Source organism: Pygocentrus nattereri, chromosome 16 (assembly GCF_015220715.1).
Source record: "Pygocentrus nattereri isolate fPygNat1 chromosome 16, fPygNat1.pri, whole genome shotgun sequence".
In the NCBI taxonomy this organism is placed as follows: domain Eukaryota; kingdom Metazoa; phylum Chordata; class Actinopteri; order Characiformes; family Serrasalmidae; genus Pygocentrus; species Pygocentrus nattereri.
Genome location: NC_051226.1, coordinates 40,081,206 through 40,101,574, shown reverse-complemented (window position 1 = coordinate 40,101,574; position 20,369 = coordinate 40,081,206). Strand labels below are relative to the sequence as shown.

The window sequence follows — 20,369 nt, the reverse complement described above, 5'->3', positions numbered from 1 at the left end:
TCAATTAGGCCCACTTGACTGGCACCGTTGCAATCAAACCGTTAAATCAGCTTAAATTGTTTTAAATTAAAAAATGATGATGTCTGTTAATCTTTGGGGCTTGACTGAATCACGTAGATAACTAGGTGATGTAACATTAGCTTGATGCATTTTAATAGCTAATGTCAGCTAACGTTAGCCTGCTGGCTAGTGAGAAACATTTCTTGGCTTTAGTTACTGATTATAAGCAAAGTAGCTCATTTGACTGCTATATGATCATCCTCTGCTATGACAGTCTATCTCGCCCTCTGATGTAACGTTCATGCACGTTCAGTATAAATAGGCTTATCCTGAACGTGTCGAATTCCACACATTTGATCGTTTTACAGCCAGAAGAGGACAGACAACCAGCAGCTTTTCAGAGAATTTAAAACTATTTCAGTCTAAAAAGGAAAAAAGTGAAGGCAACACCCTTTGAGCATTGCCCACATGAGGTGGCAAGTTTTTCCTTTAGTTTTAGAAAAGAATCGAAGATTTCAGCGAACACATCTGTATTTTTCAGCTCCATTTGCAGAAGAGTTTGTAGTTTCCTGATTTGAGTTTGAGCAGCATGTTTAAGTGCCTGTTCTGAACATTTTACTATCCGGGGCATTAACAGCTCCTTCAAATGCTACGAATCGCTAACGAATGTCGCTTTGCGTGTCACTTTACTAAATGGACAGTGAATTACTCATAAATATGCTGTGTCAATCAACAGTCAATCAACTTCAAGTCTCAAACTTTGTGTGTTGGTGGGACGGAGCCATAAGACTCATCCCTTCCATTCAATATCCATCCACTTTAGTCAGGATAACGTGGCTTCCATCACTTTTGTGGTAAAGACAAAGTAAGGCAAATTTATAAAGGACATTTCTTACAAAATTAACCGCGAGTGAGGAAAGTCAGACTCACCATTTGATTCTACTATGAATCAATGCAAAAACGGAATCATTCCTTGGGATAACAGTGCACGTCACACTTAACCTCAAAAGTATCAGTTAGCCAGGATGACCAATGACCAGTTATACTTGTCCCTTCTCCAAAACCGTAAGTGAAGAAGAACATCACTAAAAATCCAAAGTAATTACGATTATTATCATATAAAACATGTATAGTTTACGAATGTTAATTTAAGCATTCACAAACGTGTTATGAAGTGTTTATGTAATGTGATATGAACGTGTTATGAAGTGTTTATGTAAGATGATGTGTTATGAAGTGTTTATGTAATGTGATATGAACGTGTTATGAAGTGTTTATGTAAGATGATGTGTTATGAAGTGTTTATGTAATGTGATATGAACGTGTTATGAAGTGTTTATGTAAGATGATGTGTTATGAAGTGTTTATGTAATGTGATATGAATGTGTTATGAAGTGTTTGTAAGGTGATATGAGCATGTTATGAAGTGTTTATGTAAGATGATATGAACACGTTATGAAGTGTTTGTAAGGTGATATGAGCATGTTATGAAGTGTTTATGTAAGATGATGTGTTATGAAGTGTTTATGTAAGATGATATGAACATGTTATGAAGTGTTTGTAAGTTAATACGAGCATTTTATGAAGTGTTTATGTAAGATGATGTGTTATGAAGTGTTTATGTAATGTGATATGAACGTGTTATGCAGTGTTTGTAAGGTGATATGATGTGTTATGTAGAAACCCTTTACATAAAGGGTAACACATACATAAGGGCTTTATGATGCATTCATAAGCGCTGAATAATGTGTTTATGAAGCACTACTTGAACATTTTTTACATATTTACAGCACTAAACATTTAAACACTATACATGACTATTTATGTCAGCATTCTCAAGACGACATTGTACTGATATCAGGTGAAATATGCCTGGAAACCACCCCCTCTTCCCTCCATGGCGTGGATAAGATGATTGATGCAGTTTTATATCACATCAGAAAGTAGATTATGACAGATAAATACATAAAGGTTGTTTTTAGTTTATGTATAAAGTTTTGCTTTTGCTTCATGTCATTTTCTCCTCTCTTAAACCACATATATGAAGTCTTGGTCTTGCAGTAGTGTCACCAGGACAGCGCTTACCTGTTAATTTCTGTTTTCCAAGGCACATCGTGTTTGTTTTTAGATGCCCTTTGCAGTCAGTAATGTGGGTAAGGATGTGACTTGGAGCAGTATTTGTGAAATTTGTGTGTTTGCTATAAATAAAGTTGTAGCATTTCATTTATTGTCTTTTTCTCATTTTAACATTATCTTCATGTTCCACCATGTATCACCATATCTAGTGAATTCTTAATGAAGGTGTTATGATTGGAAAATGTGCTACCACTTTAGTTTGAGGGCCTTAAAATCATTCATAGAACAGACATGTGTTGTTCATAAATAGCCATCTGTCTTATAAACTCTACATCTTGTAGCAATCATACTTCATAACAGTGTTATAAATGAAGCAAATATCCATCACTTTAGTTTAAGGGTATCAAATTCCTTCATGAAGTCGACAAACATACTTCTTAACAGGTAAGTGCTACAACATGGACTGTCTTTATGAAAATCTCAACAACAAGCAACAAAGCACCCGTAAAGCTTATACCACACTCAGGCTCTCACACCGACACACAGCCCTAGACCAGAAGCTTCTCTCAAAGACTGGTCAGGAAACGAGGCCTGCAAACAGAAACCACGCCAGAAGCACTGCACACTTCCTGTTTAGTACTGTAAATATGTTCAACGTTTATTCATATTATGTCAGTACAATGTCATTTATTTCATAAAACATCTTATGTCAGGTTGCGAGAACCGACATAAGCACTTAATAAATGTTCAAATAGTGCTTAATAAACACATTATTCAGTGCTTATGAATGCATCATGAAGCCCTTATGTAGGTAGCCTTCAAATAAAGTCTTACCAAACACACAATCCATTGTAATTGTTCTGTGTGAGTGTCAGTCTAAGCGTTTCCTGCTTACTCATCTTCACAGTTGCCACCCCGTATCTAGTCTGTCTGTGTCAGGGGTGGGGAGCTCTAGTTTTGGCGGGCTGGATTTCCACACAGTTTGGTCATTTTCCTGCTCAAGCGCACGTTTTGGACTCATCAGCTAGTTAGCAGGTTTAGTTGGTGTGCTAGAGCAGGTACTCAGCAAACTGTGCTGGCCTCAGTTCCTCGCCTCTGATCTAGGTGGTGGAAATGAAATCCAGGCTATGTCTGGAGTCAAACACCAAACCTGTGTTAATGGATCTGTTCTCTTCTAACATGCACACTGTTATATAACAAATCCTGACCAATGCATTTATGTTCACCTGTAAGTTACTCTTTCTCCACAGACGGAGAAACAATGATATGTTTTGTTACTTCATGTCCAACTTGAGCAAAACTTACCAAACAGTTATTTTCGTGTTCACAAAGTTTTTGGCCATTTCTAAGAGTTTATATGACCTGATTACAGAAATCTGTATAAACCATGTCTCACATTTTACTTTCACTTTCCTTTTCATCTTCAGATGAAATGTAGTCGCTTTCTACTTAAAGAAACATGAATGTAGACTTTTACCTCATTAACACTAAATGGGTTATCAGCTGCTATCAGCTTTCATTTTACATGGTCTTTACCTGCTCTTAATATGGAATTGATTCAGATGGTGGTGTTTGATAGGATTTAACACAAAGGGTTTTGACCCTTTATAAGCTCATTATAATATTTAATATTACACATTTCGTCATAACACAAATGATCACTATGAGAGCTGCGATTTTTAGAGTAAAACACAGACATTTAGTTGAGAAAGCCGTGTTTTTTTCAGGAAAAGCTTCGCTGCAACTTCTGTCGCTCTTGGTGGGTTTATGTGAGCTGAAGGCGTGAAATCACAGCTTTATGGCTACGATCCACTCAGCCTCTTCGTTTTGTTACGTTAGTAATATTTAGACCCTCTGATCATCGCTGAGGATAATTTACCAGTCGTACCTTTTCTTCTTCTGTCTCAGCATCACTTCTGGTTCTGCGTGGAACACATGGTGTCTGAAGGTTCTCCAGATGTTGATAAAATGAGCAGCAGATGCTGAAATCAGTGCAGAACAGTGTTCTCTGTCTGTCTGTAGGTTCTAGATAAGATTGTAACACGTGGAATAGAGCTGAACATCTGCGCAGCTTTTCTTCATTTGGCTTTCGGTTTTCTTCTCGAGCTGCACGTTACAGGTATTTCCTGTTCACCCCCCACTTCCTCCCCATTTCTGTGCTGCATCATAGGCCTAGAAAATTCCCCTCAGAGTTCAGTCTGGCCTCTAATGAGCTGAACTCTGGACTGCTTTGTTCTTGTTCAGTGTGCCAGTGAGGAGCTGAAGGTTAATTATTGAAAAGATTGAGGAGCTTTAAAATGTCAACTTTTAATGTAAGCAGGTCAGATTCCAGTCCTCAGTGTCTCCACACTAAACTCATACAGCCATATGCAAACGTTTGAGCGCCGCTGCTCTAATTCTGTTTGTTGATTTTCTATGTGTAAATAGATACGGATACTAATGCTATTAATACCAATTCCATCCATCCATCCATCATCTTCCGCTTCTCTGGGGTTCGGGTCGAGGAGGCAGCATACTAAGCAATGAGGCCCAGACCTCCCTTTCCCCAGCCACTTCCACTAGCTCCCTGGGGGGGGAATCCGAGGCGCTCCCAGGCCAGCTGGGCAATATAGTCACACCAGCTTGTCCTGGGTCTTCCCCGGGGTCTCCTCCCTGGTAGACTTGCCTGTGACACCTCACGAGGGAGGCGTCCAGGAGGCATCCTAACCAGATGCCCGAACCACCTCAGCTGGCTCCTCTCGACGTGAAGAAGCAGCAGCTCTACTCTCTAAGGGAGAGTCCAGACACCCTGCGGAGGAAACTCATTTCGGCCGCTTGTATTCGAGATCTTATTCTTTCGGTCATTACCCAAAGCTCATGACCACAGGTGAGGGTGGGAACGTAGATCGACCGGTAAATCGAGAGCCTTGCCTTATGGCTCAGCTCTTTCTTTACCACAACAGACCGGTAAAGAGCCCGCATCACTGCTGACTGTACTTAAACTCCTCCACTTGAGGCAAGAGCCTATCATCCCCGACCCAGAAAGGGCTCTCCACCCTTTTCTGCCTGAGAAGCATGGCCTCGGATTTAGATGTACTGATTCTCATCCTGGCCGCTTCACACTCGGCTGCAAACCGATCCAGCGAAAGCTGAAGTTCACAGCCTGATGTCCCCAATAGGACAACATCATCTGCAAACAGCAGCGATGTGACCCTGAGGTCACCAAACCGGACACCCTCCATCCCCTGACTGCGCCTAGAAATTCTATCCATAAAAATTATGAATAGAATCGGTGACAAAGGGCAGCCCTGACGGAGTCCAACTCTCACTGGGAACGAGTCTGACTTACTGCCGGCCATGCGAACCAAACTCCAGCTTTGTTTGTACAGGGCCTGAATGGCTCGTAGCAAAGAGCCATGTACCCCGTACTCCCGAAGCACCTCCCACAGAATACCCTGGGGAACACAGTCGAATGCCTGTCCACATGTGGGCAAACTCCCATGAACCCTCCAGAATCCTGGAGAGGGTGAAGAGTTGGTCCAGTGTTCCACGACCAGGGCGGAACCTGCACTGCTCCTCCTGGATCCGAGGTTCGACTATAAGCCGGACTCTCTTCTCCAGTACCCCTGCATAGACCTTGCCAGGGAGGCTGAGGAGTGTGATTCCCCTGTAGTTGGAACACACCCTCCGGTCCCCCTTTTTAAAGAGAGGCACCACCACCCCAGTCTGCCAATCCAGTGGCACCACCCCCGATGTCCATGCAATGTTGAAAAGGCGTAATACCAATACATACTAATAAATACTAAGTGTAAACATAACCCCCACAGAGAACACACCTCTGCACATTTTAACACACAATTGCTGTTTATTTACTGACTTCCGTTTATCAGAGGAAACAACAAGACACAAAATTTGGCCTCTGCACAAGTTGTAGCACATTTAAGTTTTTTTTTTCCAGTAATTTAAACTGTTTAAAAAAGTGTTTATTTGCAGGTTTGGACCATTTTGGACGTTTTGTGGTAGAATGAGGGACGATGATTGAGGGAGGTGGAGAACCCATAGAACTGGGCCTGGTGTTCTGGGTGGCTCCTGCCTGTAGCTGGAAGGCTGGACCCCCATACCCCACCCCATAGCTGTGGTATGACTGAGACGGCATGGCGGTGGGAATAGTTGAAGCTTTGTCACAGGAACAGAGGGTGAGGAAGTGAGTTTATAGGCTGTAAGTTCAATTTATATAGTGCCATTTTCTCAAACCCAAGGACCCTTTATAAAAACACTAAACATTAAAATGCCGTACTGAGGTGTGCTCTCTGTAGAGGATGAGTTCTCATTATCACTGAGAAAACCAACAAAACATCATCTGATCTTCACACTTTTGAACACCATTGTATAACACAAGGGAGTTATAGTCACATGTGCGTGAGAGTGAGAAACGGGGGAGATTGGGGTGTCTGCTGTCAGGAGTGATCTTTATTTGGTGCATATAAAGCCACTGACCCTGGAAGGTCGCCGGTTCGATCCCCAGCACCGACAGTCCATGACTGAGGTGCCCTTGAGTAAGACACCTAACCCCCAACTGCTCCCTGGGCACCGTGGATAGGGCTGCCCAACGCCCCGGGCAAATGTGTTCACTGCCCCCTAGTGTGTGTGTATTCACTAGAGTGTATGTGGTGTCCAGCAGTCCTGAGCCGAGAGTTTACGGGGAAATGAATGAACCCGTCTGTCAAACTGAGACAGTAATAAAAACTGTTCCACTTTCTGAATCACCTCTTTCCCTCCAGCCTGGAGTTCATGTTACACAGAATGTGTCACTTTCACAGGTTTTAGAGAGAAACATCAGAATAAAATAATTCAGGTCTAATCCAGGAAAGGTAAGACTACCTTTCACTCCTCCTTTCCTCTTTCTCTGATAAACGCACCTCCACAGCATGGAGAAACCGATGCTTCTGTGTGCAGATCTCTGCTATGACACTTCATACAAGGGTTATGAACAAGCACAACACAATTATGGTGCCGGTCCAGTGAAAGGCTGACACTGCACTACATGGACTTCACTGCCACCTACTGGCCATCAGTGGATCTTGCCAATTAGTAGACTTGTTTAAGGAACTGGCACTTTTTAAATATGTCCATCTTTGCTGTGACTAGATAAATAAAGTAAGTTTAAAAAACAACTTTAAAAAAACTAAAGTGAGCCCACACGATGATGCAGATGTAGGGGTAATAAATCACTTTCACATATTTACAGGACGGCTGTGACTGAAATGGATCTCTGCCATTTCTGGCGCCCCGTCCTGCCTACGAACTCCAACTCCCACAATGCCCGGACTCCAGTGTCACCAATCACACTCACCACATCTCAGTCACCTGAGTTCTAGATTACCTGCACCTGTTTTCTCCAGCGTATGTACTTGATGTGTCTCCAGTCTTTCCTTGCTGAGTGTTGCGGATCATCCCTTCATTATAAGGCGTTCCCTTTTGCCGTGTATGACGTTCTTGCCCGTTTCCTCGTTTCTGATTTTTGCCTTGCCTCCTGTGTTGGTCTGCTGTGCCTCGACCCTGGACTGTCTTGCCTCTCTGGTGTGTTTTGCGTTTGGTTCATTGGGTTGATGTTATGGCTCTGGGCTGTTTTTGACTACCCTATTGGATCTGGCCCTTTTAATAAAGCCTCAGCTGCCTATCCGCGCTCGAGTCCTCCCTGCCCGGTCGTGACACTTGTGTTTTAGGGATTATTGAGGACGTCTGCCAATTTTCTCTTAGTGTTTGAGTCATGTAATGGAATTCCAGAATTCCAGAGTGATTCCAGAATATCCCACAATGTAATTTCTAGTGAACAATATGGATCACTATCAGCTGAATGTGCAGACTGCACATTCATTTCTCTGGGCTTGAATGCTGGATGTGCCAAAGCGCCAGTTCACAGGCTCTATTAGGTTTAATTTCTCTGCTCAAACATCAAAACAACTGAGAATAATGTGAAAATTAGACCTGCAGCTTGTGATTTGAACATCGTGTGTTTTGTTTCCTGCTGCTCAGTACAGTAGACAGTTCTCCCTGCAGGGGGTGGGCGAATACAAGCTTTCCAAATGATGAACCATTGTTGGATGTGATTCTCGGCTTACTGTCCTGTTATTTACGCTCTGTGTACAGACGACCACAGAGGCCTCTGAGTAACGGGTTTCACAGCGTTTACTGGTGAACTTTAATGGGAACATTATATAATCTTACTGCAGCTATAGGAAAACCCCTTTTACCCGCTGCCCTGAAGCATTCTGGGTTCAGTACCATAGCGATTAACATCCAACCCTTGTGTGGCACTGTGTCCAAGCAGCCATAGAAGCATCTCTGACATACATCAGAGCTACACATGCAAACGTTACAATTACTTAAACTGTGCCATTCGTTAAAGGATCATTCAAATGAAGACAAGTTTAAGATGCCAACAGCAATTCACTCTGCATTCTACCAGCACCTCCACCCCTGCACAGCACAACACTAATGAGGGTGTAGGGGTCCGTTTGAGCCACAGTCTCTCATTCTGACCCGGTTCTGCTCAAACACAGAGAGCAGGGCAGGAACACTGGCAGCAGCTCAGCACATCACACTGTAAATATTCTACATGAACACAACTCAGTTCCACATTATGTAGATATGCTATATATATACACTAATCATAACATGCGGTCTCTGCTTATTGGACATTCTGCTTTGAAGATTCTCAGAGATTTTTCCTCCAGAGAGCTCAACCAACAGCCAGCAAGCTGCTCCTCATAAATGACGGAGTGGTACACGTCGGTCAGAGCGGTGCAGGTTCATCATTTGCTGGACATGATCTTAGCAGGTAGCACCCTATGTGTGGGTGGAGTCAGAGCTGCAGTCTCTTCTCTGGGTGTGGGCGGAGTCAGAGCTGCAGTCTCTGCTCTGGATGTGGGCGGAGTCAGAGCTGCAGTCTCTGCTCTGGGTGTGGGCGGAGTCAGATGTGTAGGTGTTGCTCTTCTTTGAGAATTTCAGAGCGCTGAAGGAAACCTTCATCTGTTTGGATGTACGTTCACTACGGCACATCAGCGAGTTCTTCACATGATCTCTGAACTCCTCCGAGATATAATAATACACGAATGGGTCCAGGCAGCTGTTCAGGCTGCCCAGACACAGAGCAACCATGTAGATCCCATAGACATTGTTTGGAATTTTGGCACCCAGCAGAGAGTAATGGACCATCAGCATGATGTTACTGGGAGTGAAGCAGACCAGGAACATCACCAGCACAGTAACCATGAGGACTATAGCCTTCCTTTTCTTCTTACTGCTGCTGCTGTCTGTTACGGACCTCCTGAGGGAGAGGAAGGTCAGCAGGTAGGACACTATACAGACCACACAGGGAACTACATATCCCACAGTGCCCATGGTCAGGAAATACCCAACAGGGAAGTGTGTTTGGTTGAAGCGAGTGACGTCATGGCAGGTAGTAATACACATATTGGTGACTTTAACGGTCTGGTCATACAGGTATAGCGGTACAGTGAGGACCCAGACTACAATCCACACACAAACACACACACACACTGTTACACGGTTATTCAGTTTCTGAGAAAGTGGGTGGACAATCCCCCAGTAGCGCTGGACACTGATGCAGGCTATGAAGATAGCGGAGCAGTACATATTCCCGTAGAAAAACCCCACTAGGACTTTACACAGCGGCTCCCCGAAGGTCCAGTCATTGCCGTTGAAGTGGTAGGTGATCTTCAGTGGGAGCCACACGATGAAGAGCAGGTCAGCCAGCGCTAGATTGGCCATTAGGATGGACGCTGGATGCTTCTTCTTGGTCCTGAAGAGGAACACCCAGAGGGCCATGGCGTTGGTGGGCAACCCCACAATGAAGACGATGATGTAAACGGCAGGGAGGAAGACTGTGGTGAGATCGCCTTTGAGAGCAGGTCCGGAAGCATTGCTCACTTTCACCCCCTCTGCATTCTCCTCCACAACATCGAACCCATAATAGATCCACGACCTTTGATTGTCTGAGGGGACTGAGAGAAAAATGAGGTTTAATGTAGAGCACGATAAGTGATAAACATAAAAAAACAAACGAATAAAATTACACGCGACAACAAAACAAACACAATGTCAGAATCTTAACCTGGACATCGTTGGTCAACTTGGGTGATCACATGTCCTTTTGCAAACCCCTCCAGTTCAAATAAAAGTCCATCACTGTTAAACACCGTTGGAAGAACCAAAGCGAAACATGGTTTAATAAATGAATGAACTTTTTAAAATTTGCTTTATAAGCAGCCTTTATTTATCTGATTACTACATCTGTTTATGTTCATCACTTCTTCTGGCCTACAAAGGAAACACAGTAGTTCAGGATGTTTAACAGCGGTGATTTTACAGGATGGCCAATGTGCAAGCAGAGCTTTAGACCATTGGAGTAGCTCCTGTCCTGCACAGAATCAAACTCACTTGATGCTACATCGTCATTTAAAAGCTCTTCCTGCAATGAAGAATTTTTGTAAGACCTGAAAGAACCACTAAAGTGTGCTGGACACTGCTGATCCCAAGGCCTGACAGAGGGTCTGTGTTTTTGCTGTATCACAGCCTCTAACAGTCCTTAATCAGGCCGTTCAGTACAAACTATTTATATCTTTAGTTTCTCAATAATGTCTACTTTTAAGACTTAAGGAGGCTGTATTTTACACAAGTACCTACAGAAAGGACAGCTCGACAAACCAGATGATCAACAAGATGTTCAAGTTGCTTCTTGTTCCCCACATTCACGTTTCCAGATTTCTAAACTAAACAAACTGGGCAGACGGACAAGTCTGGGCAGTTATCATCCCTGGCAAACAAGCAGAGATGTTCACCAGCTGCTTTCTGTGATTTGTCCGAGTCGAGTCTCCAGTCTTTAGAGAAGAATGTTTGTTTAGTCTGGTTATTAACTAAAGGCGTTTCAGGTAACACTTGATGTGGATGGTCCACTGTAGATGCTTTTAAATGCTCAGTCTGTCTATAAGTTTAATTCAACTAAATATCTAGTAAATGAAACTGAACTTCAAGTTAGTGTGAAAGAGATTTTTAAATCTATTCCTAACCCTAAACCTAAACCTAAGCCTAACCTTAACCTCAAGGTAAAACCCTCACCTGCTCCTAACCCTGACCCTAACCATAACCATCCTGTTGGTGATAATCGACTGAACATCAAGGAACCAGAGATAAAACCCTAGAATCTCATGCATTCGTATCCTACTTAGGCGCACCGCAGGCGCCCACGCCGAGTCCTTTAACTTATCGTCTACTCTGAGTACTATTTGCTAGTGCCATAATCAACGATCAGCAACATCGACATCATTCAATCATGGACTTACAGTGTCATTGCCAAGCAGTAGAGTTGACTAGTACTGGGTAGATGTTTTAGCACTAGAGGAGTTAGTTCCACGTTTTCATTACAAGTTGCATTTGTCTTTGTTTTTTACAGCAAAATACAGCCCATTGACAGACGCCGTGAGATCTGAAAGGATGCATTTTCAACCTGGCTGTCGGCAGAATGTCTCACTCTCCATGTGAGAAACACCTGAACACCTCCCAAACACCTGAAACTGGAAAATCGGCTCTTTGGGATTGACTCCCAGCCCTTACTGCTGGGGAGACGGGAGAAATGAAAGCATTCTCAAAAGTTTTAAAAAGGCATCCGGTTAAGAAAGAAACCCGAATATCTGAAAGTGAAGCCAACGTTACTGCAGGAATGACCTGCATGTCCTGAAACTACTGAGAAACATGGAAAACAGAGAGAAGCAAAAGGAAGACCACACGAAAATTCTCAAGGTGTGAATGTGTGTTCGTGTGTAGGAATAAGGCTGGTCCTGGCTTTGAATCTGAGAAAGGAACATACCGTACACACATTCGGCGGTGCTGGCTGGATCCATTAGAACGAGAATCCAGAGATGAACCACCAGGCTGTAATGATGAGAGGTTCCTCTTCACCTGCCTGTGCTTCCTGATCTCGCATGTCTGCAGCTCCTGACTCGCCTGCGGTGGAGGAGCAGAGTCATGTGACCCTGATAATGACTGCTCTTCTCCTTCCTGAGTTAATCGCTCCAGTCAGTCCCTCTCTTCTCTCTTCTTTTTTGGCATGAACAGAGATGAGTGTCATTTCCTCACTTTCAGCAGAAGGGTTCTATTTAGCACCACAAAAAAGGGTTCTCTGGTTTGTGGAGTAATACTGAACCCTTTATCAGAAAGGCTCTGTGTAGAACCATCTATAGCACGTTCTCCATCAAGCTATAGAACCCTTTCTATAGGTTCTTTGAGTATGTATGGTTTCTACAGAAGCATTTCCTTCACTAAAGAACCCTTGAAGAACCGGTTCTTTAAGACATAGCCGAGTACATTTTGATGGATTTGTAATCATTTCTACTTTTTTCATCTCAACATTTTACAGGAGAGGGCAAACCGTCCTCTACTGTCAAAGAAAGTTAATGTAAACAGATTTTATCCTGAGATATTTTGGAGCATTTCTATTGGTCTGTTTATCACGGCACTTTCGCAGAATATAAAGGGCAGCCAGTTTTCTCAAAGTACACCAAAAAAAGAAAAACAGCAAAAATGGAAATTGCCCATTTATTTATTTAGTTGGATAGTGATGATGTTGGGATGGTAACAGCATCAGTCCTGGATCACAGCCATAATCCCGTAGTGGAACTGAAAAAAAAAACATCTCAAATGGAATTTAGTCTAAATAAAAAAATAAGGATGTGAAGTAGTTATTATTCATGAAAGCCCAGAAGGGCGAGATGAAAAACAATGGAAAGTGCATTTTTTAGCTTTAGTCCTACTTCACTACTAAAGCACCCCCTGCCCCCCCCCCCCCCCCCAAAAAATAAAATAAAATAAAATAAATAAATAAATAAAAATACAGCATCACTTTTACAATTTCAGCCATCAAAGACCTCAAAAATGCTTTCCCTCAAAAGATGTTTCCACTGTGTCCAGCCGGGCGAGCTGTTTTATACAACTGACGTGCTGACGTTCAGACCACCTAGCAGCTCCTCCACGAGGACATCAAGTCCACCACAGCTTCACAGACTGTGTTCATTATTCTATAATGTGGGATGGTTCTAGGAACAGGAATCCATAGCTGAGTTGCTAGAATTATTATATTGCTGTCAGCTGCAATTTGAAACCAAAAGCAGTAGTAGGTGTTTGTTTAGGCGACGTCTGTATGTAGACCTCTACTGTCATCATCCTTCCCTTCAGTGGGGTGTGAACTAAAACATTTACAGCGTCATGCAGATCAGACTGAACATTTCACTGAAACGCTGAAAACTAAACGTAACCATGAACCCTAACAGAACACTTCACATATAAAAGGGTTCTTTGCACCGTGAAAGCATTCTTCAGATTGATGGAGAACGTGCTGTAGATGGTTCTATATGGTCCTTTTTGGAAATGGTTCCTCTGTTGTTACAAGCTTGACACTGTAACAATAGCAGAACCGCTTTAGATGCTGCATAAAGCCTTTTTCACTCTGAAGAACCTTTTCATGATGCAAAGAGTACTTTGAGTGTTCAAGGTTCTTTATAGAACCATTATGTTTACTAAAGAGTGACTGACAAATAATAATTGTGCTTTAATATTGAGATCAAACAAACCAACATGACACAGGTTTATTTGTAGGCTTTGTTTACACAGATCAAAACCTCGCATCTCCAAACCGTGACTTTACGGGAGGAGGAAAAAACCTGCTTTACTTCTAATGGAAGTCAATGGAACCAGATGTCTTTCCAAGTCATTTTGGGCCGTTTCCTTTGGTTTATTTATCATGAAATTTACATACAATGTAAAGAACATCAGGCATTTTCAGATTATGTCAAAACCTGAAAAATGACAAAAATGCAGATACAGCGTGTAACGTGCGGACAGAATAGCAGATGCTCGCGGGAGAGAGGTTACGTGGTTTAATAACCAGTCTGAACAAAAGGTCGAAACACGGGAAACACGGGAAAACTCAGGAAACATGGGGAAACACGGGGTACCGCTCAGTAATTACATCAAACAATACCTCGCGAAGATACTAACAAAAGTGCCAGCTTCTACGGGCTGGGACTGAAGTCTCTCAGGTGACAGTGATCAATACTCAGGCGACAGTGATCAATACTCAGGCGTCTGTGATCAATACTCAGGCGACAGTGATCAATACTCAGGCGACAGTGATCAATACTCAGGCATCTGTGATCAATACTCAGGCGACAGTGATCAATACACAGGCATCTGTGATCAATACTCAGGCGACAGTGATCAATACTCAGGCGACTGTGATTAATACTCAGGCGACAGTGATCAATACTCAGGCGACAGTGATCAATACTCAGGCGACTGTGATCAATACTCAGGCGACAGTGATCAATACTCAGGCGACTGTGATCAATACTCAGGCGACTGTGACAGGTGCTTGTAAATAAACCTGCCTTGCCTTTTTAGGGGATCCCTTGAATGCTAGATCCTTAGATCCTAGATGTGTATATCCTAGAATCACTCTTGGCTTATCTAATGTTTGGAAGCTCACACTCTTGAAAGATGAGGTTCTTTAAGGTTCTTAAGGAACCATGGCAGCTCAAAGAACCAATAGGCTTGATTTACTTAAACCTTTTCATTTCAGAAATTGGTTTTATTTGCGCTCGACAAAGTTCTGAAGGTCCTCTACTGAACTGAACTGGACACCGCTGCTACTGTTTTCAAACTGGCAGCATCGACTTAAGTCTATTTTGACTCATGAAGAAGCCCCAACGAAGTCCCGATGTGACTGGTTTAATCGCAGCTGCAGATACAGTCAAAACAGAACTGCGTCTGAATGAAACTGCCAGTTTGAAGTGATTGTTCTCTGGAATCTTACTCAGGAAACGCGTCTAGACTGAGATGTTATGTAACCCTATGTAATAAACAGTGGTATAAACAACGCGGAATAGTTGCAGGACATCATCACTGTCCACCGAAAAACAAGTATCTCCAAAACAGTAACGTTACAGTAGAGGGCAAATCATTATTTACTGTCAGTGGGAAAAGTTTTTATTCTGAGCCCTTTTGGAGCTTTTCCATTGGTCCAATCATGAAACCTTCACACAGTGTAAGGAACAGCTGCTGAGCTCAAACGATGCAGAGAAGAACCAATCATAAAAATGGAGACACGGTTTCCTGTGGGCAGCAGTGATTTGCTCTGTACTGGTACAGTAGGTGATATTGGTAATGGCTTTGTTTCAGCAACTAGGATAAAAAAAGCCATTGAGTGTGGATACAGGGTGGGTGGACGCTGATGAGGTCAGTGAGGGTATGTGATCTATAGAACTGAAGACAATTTCTAAAAGTGCATCAGCTGGAAAACAGACCAGGAAAACTCGCCTGGAAGGTGGGAGATTTTCTGGGACCTGCTGACACTCAGAGACGAGTTCAGACTGAGAAGCTCGGCAGCGCTCAGCGCATTTTCCCATGACACAACGTGTGTGTGAGGTCTCATGATCTGCCAGTACAGTGAACTAAATCACTCACTGACTCACACACACACTCACACTGACACACACAAACACACACACTCACACACGCACACACGCACACACACTCACACACTGGCACACACACACTGGCACACACACACACACGCTCACACACACACGCTCACACACACACGCACACTCACACACGCACACACACTCACACTGACACACACAAACACACACACTCACACACGCACACACGCACACACACGCACACACACACTCACACACGCACACGCACACTGGCACACACACACACACACACACGCTCACACACACACGCTCACACACACACGCACACTCACACACGCACACACACTCACACACGCACACATACACACTTGCACACGCACACACACACACTCGCACACACACACGCACACACACGCACACACTCGCACACACACTCACGCACACTCGCACTCACGCACTCGCACACACGCACTCGCGCACACGCTCACGCACACGCACACGCACACACACTCACGCACACGCTCACGCACACACGCACTCACACACACTCACACGCACACACACTCACACACACACTCACGCACACACACACACACACACACACGCACTCACACACACATACACACGCACACACACACTCACGCACACGCTCACACAAGCACACGGACACACGCACTCACACACACACACACACTCACACTCGCACTCACGCACACACGCACTCACACACTCACACACACACACGCACACGCACACACACACACACACGCACACACACACACACACACACACACACACACACACACACACACACACACACACTCATTCACTCACTCTAAGATGCTATTCCTTAGGAGTCGTGGGGGAGCTTCACGGCTGAAACACGGCCAGAGCATCACACACCGATTACTATAATCAATAATCAGAGGTTCACAGAGCAGAGCTGATTAGTTCACCTTAACACATGGAGAGTGGACAGAGCTTGAGTTAACTCGCTGAACATCCCTGAATCACGGAAACATAGACTTAATTAAGCTTGAACTTATTCAGCAGCTTCACAATATTATTATTTTTTTTAAATTATTTATTTATTTTTTTTTGTGAGACAAATAGTTTGAACAATTTTTTTGACCCCTTAAACGGCCGCAGCCCCCCAGCCCTAAGAATAGCTAGACTAGCTTGCATTGACGTCCCTGTAGTTACTGTATATATAACAATAAACAGGATTTTAAGGAATTAAAGGAAAGTCATCTTCTTTAAGTTTACAGTGAAATGTGTGAATCTTATAGCCAAACAACGCGGTGCATATTAACAATTCATAATGCATAATAAACAAGGCTATGAAGAGTAATCCATTTTTAAATACATAGTCATGTTTATAACACCTTAGGAATGCATTATAGCATATTATGAATGTGTTTATAGATGCTCCCAGACAAGGTTGTGTGAATGCAGATAATAGTGCATCATGAAACCTGACATTATATAACAGTGTAACAGTGAGTCAGTCAGGGCCATAAATAGATGCTATGCATGTGATGATAACTGCGTCTAGGCACTTGTGGTATTCAAGTGTGGTATATGTTATGTATGCCATATAACACCATTTATAAAGCATAATGAATGCACCACCACAAGTCCGAGCACCCTGCTATCTCGGCCTTGGAGACACAATAGCACAGTTACACATTAATGAGAAAAGTATTATTAATTTAGTGATGATGTGCATTTATTATCCAGGCTTATTACTCAGTTATTAAGGCTGATTATCCCTAAACTACTAGTGATAAGCCAGTAAGTGCGATGAAGCCACCATGTAAGGTGCGTATCTATGTCTATGAGGCAGCAGAGTTACATAACCTTAACTTCCTGTTTTCAGAATGCTCAGTGCCCACCCCCTGATTTCCTGGAGCCACAGATCGTATCAGCATCAGCGAAGATGAACACGTCCCCAGGCTGAGCCCCGAGTCCAGCATTGCCCAGGCTGGTTACAGTGTGACTCAGTAACTACAGGGACCTCAGTGCAGCCTGGCTGGCTGGTCAGAGTAAAGAGCTGCACATCCAGCTGCCCCGACGCTCCTCGTCAGCTAATTAATGAACCTTGATTGGGTTTAACGTGGGTGTGCTAGCGCTATGCTATCCTCTCATAATAGCAACCCCTCATAGACTGGCTTAGGAAGTTTATGGCACTGTGTCACTGACTCACTGCTGCCTGTAAACAGGGGCCCAAAGCCGGAGACCAACATTACTTTACTGAAATTCCATGATTATTTTTCAGCACCAGGAAAAAAGTAGAAACATATTTTATAGAAAATCCCACAGAAGCTTCAACAACTCGATATAATCTCAGCTGTTTGGTCTCTGAGTCTCTCTCTCCCTTCATTCCAGCGTCCAGAGACTCGCTTTCAGACTCGCTTTCCAGCTCCAGGCAGACAGACTCCGTCTTACTCTACTCCACTGCTACTCACCATCCAAGTGATCTAATCACAGACTTAGACTCAGATGGCCTGGTTCAGCGTTCTAGTGCAGATGTTCTCCTCTTCTTATCTATTTCCTTTCATCAGTAAGAGGTTCTTGTGATGTTTCCTGTTTAAACAGGTTTACTGCTTTTATCTGATGCTAAAAATGAAGAAGTTGCACTTATTGGACAGAAGTGTGATCTCTGATTTTTTACCATACTGAAATGAGCGGTTCAGGCACAGATTACTGGCTGGGACATTAGATGAAGGATTAGCCATCAGAAATACACACTCACCGGCCACTTTATTAGGTACACCTGCTTGTTAACACAAATAGCTGATCAGCCAATCACACGGCCGCAGCTCACTGCATTCAGGCGTGTAGAGGTGGTCAAGACGACTTGCTGAAGTGCAGGCCGAGCATCAGAACGGGGAAGAAAGGGGATTTAAGGGGCTTTGAACGTGGCGTGGTTGTTGGTGCCAGACGGGCTGGTCTGAGTATTTCAGAAACTGCTGATCTGCTGGGATTTTCACGCTCAACCATCTCTAGGGTTTACAGAGAACGGTCCGAAAAAGAGGAAATATCCAGTGAGCGGTCAGTTGTGTGGACGAAAATGCCTTGTTGATGTGAGAGGTCAGAGGAGAATGGGCAGACTGGTCCCAGATGATAGAAAGGCAACAGGAACTCAAATAACCAACCAGAATCTCTGAGGAACATTTCCAGCACCTTGTTGAAAGTGTGCCATGAAGAATTAAGACAGTTCTGAAGACAAAAGGGGGTCCAGCCTTTTAGTAGCACCTAATGGTATTTACTAGTACCTAATGAAGCGGCCGGTGAGTGTAAAATGACTTGATAAATTAAATGTATGAAGAAATGTTGCCACTTTTCAGGCCCCTCAGATTTAAATCCTCACATACTCGAGAGATTTTGTTGTTTTAGGTTGTGTGTCAGGGTCCAGTCCTCGTGGGCCAAAGCACTGCAGACTGCAGCTCATTAAACACACCTGATTCAGCTCATCGGCTCATTAGACCTGCCTGCACTGAATTCATAGCGCTGATCAGGATAAACACGGAGATCTGCAGCACTTTGTCCTGGAAGGTCCCCAGTTTGACACGTATGAGATGGTGTGTGAACACAGTGCTAGTGTTTAACTTTCGATACCTGAAGCGATGAGCGCGTTTACATGCCCTCAATAATCCGATCAGTGTGGTCTGATTTCTTAGATTGGACTAAGGTTTAGAAATCTGATTCACTAATTCACTAAAAGAAATCTGATCAGTGGAGGTAAGCTCTCTCTCTGACTTATTTAGGATGTCTCAGTGGAGGTAAGCTCTCTCTCTGACTTCTTTAGGATGTCTCAGTGGAGGTAAGCTCTCTCTCTGACTTCTTCAGGATGTCTCAGTGGAGGTGAGCTCTCGCTCTGACTTCTTTAGGATGTCTCAGTGGAGGTAAGCTCTCTCTCTGATTTCTTTAGGATGTCTCAGTGGAGGTAAGCTCTCTCTCTGACTTCTTTAGGATGTCTCAGTGGAGGTAAGCTCTCTCTCTGATTTCTTTAGGATGTCTCAGTGGAGGTAAGCTCTCTCTCTGATTTCTTTAGGATGTCTCAGTGGAGGTAAGCTCTCGCTCTGATTTCTTTAGGATGTCTCAGTGGAGGTAAGCTCTCTCTCTGACTTCTTTAGGATGTCTCAGTGGAGGTAAGCTCTCTCTCTGATTTCTTTAGGATGTCTCAGTGGAGGTAAGCTCTCTCTCTGACTTCTTTAGGATGTCTCAGTGGAGGTAAGCTCTCTCTCTGACTTCTTTAGGATGTCTCAGTGGAGGTAAGCTCTCTCTCTGACTTCTTTAGGATGTCTCAGTGGAGGTAAGCTCTCTCTCTGACTTCTTTAGGATGTCTCAGTGGAGGTAAGCTCTCTCTCTGACTTCTTTAGGATGTCTCAGTGGAGGTAAGCTCTCTCTCTGACTTCTTTAGGATGTCTCAGTGGAGGTAAGCTCTCTCTCTGACTTCTTTAGGATGTCTCAGTGGAGGTAAGCTCTCTCTCTGACTTCTTTAGGATGTCTCAGTGGAGGTAAGCTCTCTCTCTGACTTCTTTAGGATGTCTCAGTGGAGGTAAGCTCTCTCTCTGACTTCTTTAGGATGTCTCAGTGGAGGTAAGCTCTCTCTCTGATTTCTTTAGGATGTCTCAGTGGAGGTAAGCTCTCACTCTGACTTCTTTAGGATGTCTCAGTGGAGGTAAGCTCTCTCTCTGACTTCTTTAGGATGTCTCAGTGGAGGTGAGCTCTCTCTGATTTCTTTAGGATGTCTCAGTGGAGGTAAGCTCTCACTCTGACTTCTTTAGGATG

General features: G+C 43.6%; 2 protein-coding genes across 3 annotated transcripts in view; both read right to left on the bottom strand.

The window, feature by feature from the left end:
- Positions 1 to 4,174, bottom strand: part of LOC108414337 — a 679,571-nt gene extending 675,397 nt beyond the window's left edge. Inside the window, 1 exon segment of the mRNA XM_037546145.1 lies at positions 3,965 to 4,174. The gene's annotated coding sequence lies outside the window, so the exon portion shown is untranslated.
- A 3,898-nt stretch (positions 4,175 to 8,072) lies between these two features.
- The window catches only part of LOC108416575 (proteinase-activated receptor 2-like), a 28,688-nt gene continuing 16,391 nt past the window's right edge, over positions 8,073 to 20,369 (bottom strand). Inside the window, exons 2-3 of one of the 2 annotated variants that reach the window (XM_037545835.1) lie at positions 11,945 to 12,174; positions 8,073 to 10,082 (exon numbers count right to left, since the gene is read on the bottom strand). In XM_037545835.1, the coding sequence (XP_037401732.1) occupies positions 8,905 to 10,082; positions 11,945 to 11,978 (1,212 nt within the window). In that variant the 5' untranslated portion in view covers positions 11,979 to 12,174 and the 3' untranslated portion in view covers positions 8,073 to 8,904. The remainder of the gene's footprint in view (positions 10,083 to 11,944; positions 12,175 to 20,369) is intronic. The other variant, XM_037545836.1, reaches the window with a different exon arrangement.